Here is a 9,330-nt window from a genome sequence, read left to right as displayed (position 1 = left end):
GGGAACCACTACTCCCACCCATGGAACTCACCAACTCTTAAAATAAAGGTTAACTTTATTCCAACATTTTTCTAAATTCTTCATTATTCAAACTTATCTATTCACGGTCCTGGTCTGTTTTGCTCCTCTTCACTTGCTAATGGTGACCCAACCCAGGCTCTGGGAGTTTTCTCCATACTGGTTCAGCAAGTCTGGGCAGGTTCTGCCCCAAGGGTTTCTGGGACCACAGCCCTCTAACAACTTAACCAACCACCCCACCATGTTTCTAACCAGCACCTTTGCTGGAATCAGTTCCTTAGACCAAATCAGCCACCTGGGGGGAGGGCTGTGAAAATCAGCTTGAGGCTTTCCTGAGGCAAAAATGGGAGACGAAGAGTTGGGAGGGCATACGTAGGCACCCATATGTACTGAACACTCCTGCGTGGAGAACACCTCCTTAGGCATGGGGAAAACAAAAAGAAAAGTAAGTTCTCTTAGAGTGAGTCCACATGAAGTCAAAATTGTGATGACTGGTGGGAGAATGCCTTTCAAACTGTTAAAAGGGCTGAAAGAGGAATGGGCAATTCACATAGGATCATTATACCTTCAACAAGGAATTGGGGCCCTCTTAGGAGCAATTGCACAAGGAAACTTCTGGATGCCTTCCATAAGATGCTTCTAGCTTTGCAACTATTTACAATCCAATTGGGGAGGCAAGAGAGACTGAGGTAAGTGTTAGAATATAATTTAAGGTGGTGCCATGTGTGATTATATGCTGAAGTAGTAAAAAAGACAAGAACAAGGACAATTTAGGAGAAAGAAGGGAAAGATTACTGAAGGCCTGACAGCGGAGGGCAAGTTTGCAGGGCAGTTTTGAGCAGAGTTCAAAGAGAGAGAGAGGTGTAGTGAAGAAACAGGCCAAATTATGGTTGGGTCAGAGTCTGGCTGAAGTGGATGAGGGACACTTTATTACGGGACCATGTAAGAACCAAATTCAGAAAGCTATAAGGATGGTAGTTTGGTGGGTGACTTTTGATGCTAGATTGAGAGCTTGAACTTTTATTCTTATGTGCAGTTATTAAAAACTTATGAGTCTGGCAGCAACCGTAGCTCAGTGGGTAGGGAGCAGCCACATACACTGGGGCTGACGGGTTCAAAACCAGCCCGGGCCAGCTAAAAAAACAACAATGACAACTGCAACAACAACAAAAATAGCCCAGCGTTGTGGTGGACGCCTGTAGTCCCAGCTACTTGGGAGGCTGAGGCAAGAGAATCACTTACGACGCCCAAGAGTTTGAGGTTGCTGTGAGCTGTGACGCCACAACACTCTACCCAGGGCCACAGCTTGAGACTCTGTCTCAAAAAAAAAAAAAGAGAACAATAATTTCTGAGTCAGAGAATGACATCATAAAAGAACACCAGAGGCTGGAGGCAGAGAAACCAGTTAAGAGTCTACTGTGAGCATTTTGAGATAAGGTCCTGCTATGGGAGTGGGTACAGAAGGATGGATTTGAGGGCAACCAGAAAAATCAAGAACACTTGCCATTGATTGGATATGGGCAAAGAGGGAGGAGGAAGGGATGGGTGACTCAAGAGAAGCTTGGTAGGAAGTGTGTTGAGGGGAGGATTTAGAATTAGGTGATAGACTTCAGTGTTTGCAAATGGAGAGAAAAATTTACATATCTATCAGCAGGAGTGTACTCTCAACTGATTACCTTATAAAAACTGTGGAGTTTCTCCATGAGATAGCCAGGCAGAAGATATTACATGATTTAGAATGGCCACGCTAGGCAGCAATTCCCGGCTCACATCGGATGGGAGAGTGGAAACGCACTCTGCTCTAGGGTTACAAACTCTGGGCTGAATCCCAGGGTTTTTGTTTGTTGGGTTGTTGGTTTTGTCATTTCATTGTATGTACTTGGACAACATACTTCAAAACTCATTGGTCTAGTTTTTTCTTCTGTAAAATAGGGCCATAATCTATTCCTTGGGTCTCCATGAGATTTAAATTACAGCCATTATTTGCTCAATAAATAACAGGCTCTGTGTTAAGAATTTTATTTGTATTTTATTTTATTTTTTTTTTACAGTTTTTGGTCAGGGCTGGGTTTGCATCTGCCACCTCTGGCATATGGGGCTGGTGCCCTACTCCTTTGAGCCATAGGTGCCTCCCCTATTTGTATTTTCTTATTAAGTCTTTAGAACTCATATTCTGCATTTAAAGGACTTCCAAAATTTAGTGGCTTAAAACAATGTCCATTTTGCTTGCTCCCAAATCTGCAATCTAGGCTTGCCTTGGCTCTGATGTGTTTGCAGTCAGCTGGTGGGGCTGGCCCGGACTGTGCTCAGCTCATATGCTGGTAGCTGAACTTTTCCCTCTCTCCGAGTACTCCAGGGCCTCTCTTTCTCCATGAGATTTCTCTAGCAGGGTAGTTGGACTTCTTGCCTGGTGGGTAAGTTTCCTAAAAGTGCAAAGATAGAAGCTTCTATACCTTCTTAAGGGATGGAATGGTCACGGGACTGGCACTGCTACATTTCCCATAAGGAAAATCACTGGCCCAGTTCAGATTTAAGTAGAAGGGACTACATAAGAGTGTGAATAACAGGCCGCTAGGCCACTGAAGCCTGTAACAGGCAGACCACCACAATACTATCTCTAATTTGTAAATGAATAAACTGTGACTTAGGGAGACTGAGGTTACTTACCTAAGGTACAGGATAGAACCAGGTACTTCAAAGCTTATGTTGTAAGTCATAGATTAACAGATGCACTTTGTATAATGTTTTAACCTAGACTCTTACTGTGATGTGGGTACTGTTATTGTCCTTAATTTACAAAAGGGGAAACCCAGGAATAGGGAGCTTAAATATCTTACATGAAGTGACTCAATTATTTTGCTCCCGAACTTGTATATTTGTATTTGCCCACTATACTATGCTGCCGTTTTTTGGGAAGTACCTAATATATACAATGTTTAATCTGAAGCTACTATTGGAAGGGCTGGGGTGACAGCACATCTTTTGAATCACTATCCCATCTCATAAGCTGTTTGGGAAATGGGAGTTTTTCCTGTGATCAGGGCAATTTTCTTTCTTTCTTTCTTTCTTTTTTTTTTTTTTTGTTGAGATAGAGACTCACTTTGTCACCCTTGGTAGAGTGCCCTGGCATCACAGCAACCTCAAACTCTTGGGCTTAATTCTCTTGCCTCAGCTTCCCAAGTAGCTGGGACTATAGGCCCCCGCCACAACACCTGGCTATTTTTTATTTTTATTTTTTTGTTATTGTTGTTTAGCAGGCCCTAGCCCCCCCATTTGAACCCAACATCTGGCTATTTTTATTTTTATTTATTTTTTCTGAGGCAGAGTCACATTCTGTTGCCCTTGGTAGAGTGTTATGGCATCACAGCTCACAGCAACCTCCAACTCTTGGGCTGAAGTGGTTCTCTTGACTCAGCCTCTCGAGTAGCTGGGACTACAGGCACCGGCCACAATACCTGGCTATTTTTTGTTGCAGCTGCCACTGCTGTTATAGCTGGCCGGGGCCGGTTCAAACCTTCCATCCTGGGTATATGGGGCTGGAGTCCTACGCACTGAGCCACAGGCGCTGCCCCACCCGGCTATTTTTAGAGACAGGGTCTAGCTCTTACTCAGGCTGGTCTCCAACTCCTGAGCTCAGAATCCACCTGCCTCAGCCTCCCAGAATGCAGGTGTGAGCCTCCAAGACTGGCTTACTCTCTACTTCTTGATGCTTGGAAAGGAATGACCATCTAATACCAACCCGGAATCTCACTGCTCATCCAATTCTAACCCCTATTTTCACCTTTCTTCTGTCTGAGAACCTTCCTGGAGTTGAGCTGGCTGCAAGTTTCCAGGCTTTATTCATCAAATCAGCCTTGTGGTTTCTGAATTAGTACCATTTGTTCCTAGTTACTTCCTCTAGTTTTATAGCTCATTTCCCCAGTGTTACAATTGTGGTGGCTTCTGAGGATTGCTTATAAAGATTCTACTTCCTATGGAGTGACCTGTGGTGGCTTCTCTCCTTCCTCTGCCACTCCTGTAGGCAGAGGACTTGCTGCAGAAAGCACCTGATTCCTAAGGCTCCTGAAGGAAGCCATGCTCTGCTTACCGGTGAAGGTGATTCCTATGCCTGTCTTTGTCTAAGGCAGTCCTGACTTTTCTAGTCTGTGAGGAATATTAGGGGGGGTAATTTTGGTGGGTTCTGCTCTCTTTTGGGCATGGATGTAGCCATTCAGGGGCTTGCCCCCAAATTTTCCCACCTTTTCCAAGGTGAAAATATAGGGTGACCTTATCCTTTTCTTGGATTTTTCTCCTTTAAGGCAACTTCAGATTTTAACTGTGACTTTATTTCACTCTTACAAAAATGTTAAAGCACACCCAGATATGGTAGCTCACACCTGTAATCACTCTGGGAGGCCAAGGCCAGTGGATTGCTGGAACTCAGGAGTTCCAGACCAACCTGAGCGACAGTGAGACGGGTTGGGTATCGTGGTGGGCCCCTCTAGTCCCAGCCATTCCAGAGGCTGAGGCAAGAGGATTGCTTGAACCCAAGAGTTTGAGGAGATTGCTGTGAGCTCTACCCAGGGTGACAGAGTGAGACTCCGTCAAAAAAAAAAAAAAAAGAAAGAAAGAAAAGAAAGAAAGAACAGTTAAATCGCAGTAATTTAATACAATTTTATTTAACAAACACATAGCCGGCTCAGTGCTGTGCGAAGTGCTTTACATACATTGCTTCATTTAATTTATTCTATAAACTTCTTTTTGAATCAAGAGGGGTGGGGTAGGGGTTTCCTGGAACACGGCTTACCTAGCCACCCTCCCCTCCCCCTTCCCCAGGGAACAAGGGAAAAGGAACTGAGCTGCCCTCAAGGACAAGGCCTCCTCCTACTTCCCGCAGCTGTCTTTGCAGGCTTGACCTTCTCTCCTTAGCTAGAGGCAGGGGGTCTCCACCCCTCGCCCAAATCCAGGAGGTGGGAGGGTGGGTGGCTTTTTCCGGGTCATTGGCTTACTCTCTCTACTCCCAGCCACCTGTTCGGGTTCCATCGCCGCTCTAGGCTCCCTGGAGGGCGGCAGGGACATTCCAATCCTCCCACTACTCGCGCTATGTAGCTTTGGAGGGGGGCCGCAATTACTCTCTTCCAGCCCCTAGCTTTGACCCGGTTTCTTCTCACTCACTCCCTACTGGCCTGAGTAACCCCGAAGAGGAAACTAGGATTTGATGAATGGTTTGTAGTTGTTTACCACCCACCGCTGGCGAAGACGCATCTCCAGCGACAGAATGCACTTTCTGGGTACCGTCTGCGCTCTAGCAGATAATTGAAAGCCAAGCAATCAAGAAGCCTCTTTCTCCAGACCAAATATGGTCACAAGCGTTAAGCAGCCTCCAGTGGAAAGGCTGGCCTTGGTGTCTTCCCGCGCCGGGGCGCACTCAGGCCCGCCCTCGGGCAGAATCGCAGGTCACTGCAGCGCTACGGGTGCAACACACCTCGGCGCCCCACTGGAGGGGAGGGCGCGGCACCCAGGACTGGCCCTAACTCGGCCTGGGCCCCTCACCCACGTGCCCTCCGCCACCCCCAGCCTTGGTTTCGGTCCACAACCCTTTGATTAAACAGGCTCTGGCCACTTTCCCTTTGATCCCGCCCCAAGTCCATGGTAAACTCAAAGGAATGCAGATCCAGGACTCTGAGGGAGAGGTCCGCGAGATCGAGAGGAGAGGGTGAGGGGCACCCGTCTCCTCTTACCCTGTAAAGTACCCATCACGCCCAGGGTTTTCTGGAGCTGGGGTGGGAGGAGGAAGAGGAGGGGCAAGCGGGGGCAGGCCGGCTCAGGACTTGGAGGTCATGCATAATTCAACAGCTCAACTTTCGGACCCGCCTCTTTCCTGGGGGTGGGAGTTTGCTCCAAACTTTGTTTATGGGACAGTCCGGGAGCTGCCGCTGCCGCGCTGTCTGCTTTTCCTACGCCTCCTCCTGGGAGAGCGCGAGTGCCTGAGGCCAGCTCGGGGGATGTGAGAGTCGAAGTCCCTGGGCTGCCAGACGCCAAGTCAGGTTGGGATTTGCCAGCCGGGCCCCGACCCCGGCTCCAGCTCTGCCAGCTCCCGACGCACCCGAGCGACCCAGGCCCGACGGCGAGTTCGGGTGGAACAGCGGCCGCGGCGCGCTCAGGCTTGGCTTCGCTGCGCGGCCAGGTAGTGCCCTCCGGAGCGCGCCGCTCACCCGGCACCGCTCCGGAGCTCTGGGCTCTGCGGGCTTCCGGAGTCGGGGTGTCGTGGGGTCGGTTGGGGTTAAGACTTATTTGGGAATGGGGCGGGGGCCTGCCTGCCCTGGAAAGCTACGACCTGTCCTTTGCGGTCTTGCGGTTCAGCGAGGTCCCGAGCGCAGTTACTCCCCCCCCCACCCCCCGCCTCTCTTCCTTCCCCTCCTCCTGGCAACTTCTTAGCTTGAAGAAAGTTGCATAATTCTCGAGGACAGGAGGAGGGACCCCTCCCCCATCGGGCTGGTTTTACTACCGAGTGTCTGGGATCCCGAGGCGGACACCTATGTATTTCAACTTTTACTTTTTTCTCAATTTTTACCCCAACCGTCCCACCCTTCTTCTACAACTTAAAAAAAAAAAAAAGGCTGCTCTGACCTCCTTCTCCTTTGCAGAAGATGAATCCAGCTTCGGCGCCCCCTCCGCTCCCGCCGCCCGGGCAGCAGGTGATCCACGTCACGCAGGACCTTGACACGGACCTGGAAGCTCTCTTCAACTCGGTCATGAATCCTAAGCCTAGCTCGTGGCGGAAGAAGATCCTGCCCGAGTCCTTCTTCAAGGAGCCCGATTCCGGCTCGCACTCGCGCCAGTCGAGCACCGACTCGTCGGGCGGCCACCCGGGGCCTCGGCTGGCCGGCGGCGCCCAGCACGTCCGCTCGCACTCGTCCCCCGCGTCCCTGCAGCTGGGCACCGGCACGGGCGCCGCGAGTAGCGCCGCGCAGCAGCACGCACACCTCCGCCAGCAGTCCTACGACGTGACCGACGAGCTGCCGTTGCCCCCAGGCTGGGAGATGACCTTCACGGCCACTGGCCAGAGGTACTTCCTCAAGTAAGTCCGCCTGGAGCCGAGGGGGCACAGAGTCGAGATGCCGCGCGCGCGCGCGCGCGCGTTCGTGTACGTGTGAGAGACAGAGCGCGTGCGCGAAAGCGTGTCCTTTCCACGGTTCAAAGCTAGGGAAAGATGGATGGAAGTGAGTCTCTGGGTGTTGGAATTATAAGGGATCGAAAGCAGAGACGCGTGAGGTGCGGTTCATCAGGGTCCTACAAGTCCTCAGATTCAGGACGTGTAAACTCCTAGATGTAGGGGGAAGAGAAGTAAAGTTTTGGGGGGGATTCCTGTGAAACACACAGATGACTTTGTGTGTGGCTTTGTTGTGAATCTGGAGATTTGAAACAGATTCCTGGACACAGACCCTGAGCCCCTTTCCTGATCACTCTAAGTCAGACATCCCTGAGGCAGATCCTTGGGACATTATTCCATCAAGGTAAATGAAAGAAAGGTTGTGAGGCCTGGGGAAAAGGGGCACTCTTGGTTGAGCAGGTGGTGGGCTGTCTGTTTTCTTCTAGGGAAGAGCAAGTGCGAGGTGAACAGAGCCTGGTAGGCCTTACTGCTCCCAGCTCGGTGACATAATGACCACACAACACAATGATGTAATTAGCAGCCGTGCGGAGAAGTAGTTGTGGCCTGGACAGATCAACTGTGTGGAAATTGGGTCAGGAGTTTTATGATGTTGAACTCGGTAACCTAAAATATCATGGAATCAGAAGCCTGCTTTGCGACTCTTCTTCCTTTCACGTTCCAGCTTTTCAGTGTTACAACTTTCATATTTGCTTCATATTTTGGAATTAACCCCACAGGAAAGTAAATTCTGAAATGCTACAGGAGATTGTTTCAGTTGTGGTACATACCTAAGATAATTGCATGGCTGGGGAGACACCAAGTTGGAGCTTGAAATCTATCAGTGAGTTCACAGGGGTTTAGGCTACTAAGGGCCTAATGGTGCTAGGCAGACCTCTTGGTTTGGGATTGCCTACGCTTGGCTGCCAATGGGGGAAGCGATTGTTATATAAGAACTTGCTTTAAAGTGAGTTCACTTTAAAGTCCATATTTCTTTGGTAGAGTAGCCTTAATTTAAAAGTTATGGTAAGGACTTACATGTCATATAAAAAATGTAATCAAACCTTTCTTTGACTAATATAGTAACTACTACTTTGATTGCTATGAGAGGGCCCGAAGAATGAATACAGTGATGGATGACGTTTATTATAGTCAACACTTTGATTCATACCAGTGACCAGTTCCTATTCTTTCCCCATCCCAAAGCTGTTGACATCTTATGCAAGGAGGAGTTCTTTCTTTGTTTCTGGAGTTTGTGCAATGCTGAGATTCTGAAACAGACTTAATGGTCACTTATTTTACTGCTGGCGTTATGTGGGTTGCTGAGTGATAGTATGGACATACGCTGTGTGCTTTGACATCTGAGTGACTGGTGGTAGTCAAGGACATGTAATGACATGACGTTTCCTAAAAGTGATGATACTGTTTCAAAGGATGACAGGTTTCTATAGTACATACTGGTCTGAAATAGCATCATCTATTAATTTTCTTAGGTAAATGTAGTTTTTTATTGTGACTTTTATCGAAATAGGTCAACAGAAAGAGAATTAATACTTTTGTAGTCATTTGGGGGGTCCTTTTGGTCCCAAAGTATTTCTAAACCGTGTTTATGAATATATACTTTAACATGCATGGTGTGCATTTAGCAGTTATGTGATTATTAAAAACATGAAATAAGAGCTGGGCTTGCCTCATTTCTGAGGAAAGCTAGATGAAAAAGACCCTAAAACAAAAACATTTCTTTTATACCTGTGTTTTGAATAATTGTAGCTCAGAACTGGCTATGAAGGAGGGCAAAAATGAAAGCTAGCCTTGGGTTTAGAGAAGTTGCTGTGGCCCATCTCTGCCCGTCCCCCTCAAATCTTAACCACTCTCCAATTCACAGCAAAGTGCATCTTCATTTCACTGTGGATAGTCAGTGAACACAACAGCTGACAAAATGTGTACATAGTATGGCCTGGTCTGATATTGTCCCTGGAAATGTTTTTGCCAAATGAGTAAGAGAATTTAGGAAATTGAGTCATTGTGACTATTGTCTTTCAGAATAAGCAATCTGTCAACAGTTTGCTGAGCTTTTTTTTTTTTTTCTGAGACGGAGTCTAACTCTGTCACCTTGGGTAGAGTGCCATAGCTTCATAGCTCACAGCAACCTAAAACTCCTGGGTTTGAAAGATCCTCTTGCC

The 9,330-nt window shown here is 48.2% G+C and overlaps 1 protein-coding gene across 1 annotated transcript in view; it reads left to right on the top strand.

Moving 5' to 3' along the window:
* The first annotated feature begins 5,847 nt into the window (after nucleotides 1-5,847).
* WWTR1 (WW domain containing transcription regulator 1) overlaps nucleotides 5,848-9,330 on the top strand; it is a 144,112-nt gene continuing 140,629 nt past the window's right edge. The window contains exons 1-2 of the mRNA XM_003789475.3: nucleotides 5,848-6,184; nucleotides 6,645-7,078. Of these exons, the coding sequence (XP_003789523.1) occupies nucleotides 6,648-7,078 (431 nt within the window). The 5' untranslated portion in view covers nucleotides 5,848-6,184; nucleotides 6,645-6,647. The remainder of the gene's footprint in view (nucleotides 6,185-6,644; nucleotides 7,079-9,330) is intronic.

Source organism: Otolemur garnettii, unplaced genomic scaffold (genome assembly GCF_000181295.1).
Source record: "Otolemur garnettii isolate 467f Iridium unplaced genomic scaffold, OtoGar3 scaffold00032, whole genome shotgun sequence".
NCBI lineage: Eukaryota > Metazoa > Chordata > Mammalia > Primates > Galagidae > Otolemur > Otolemur garnettii.
This window is presented reverse-complemented; position numbering and strand designations above follow the sequence as displayed.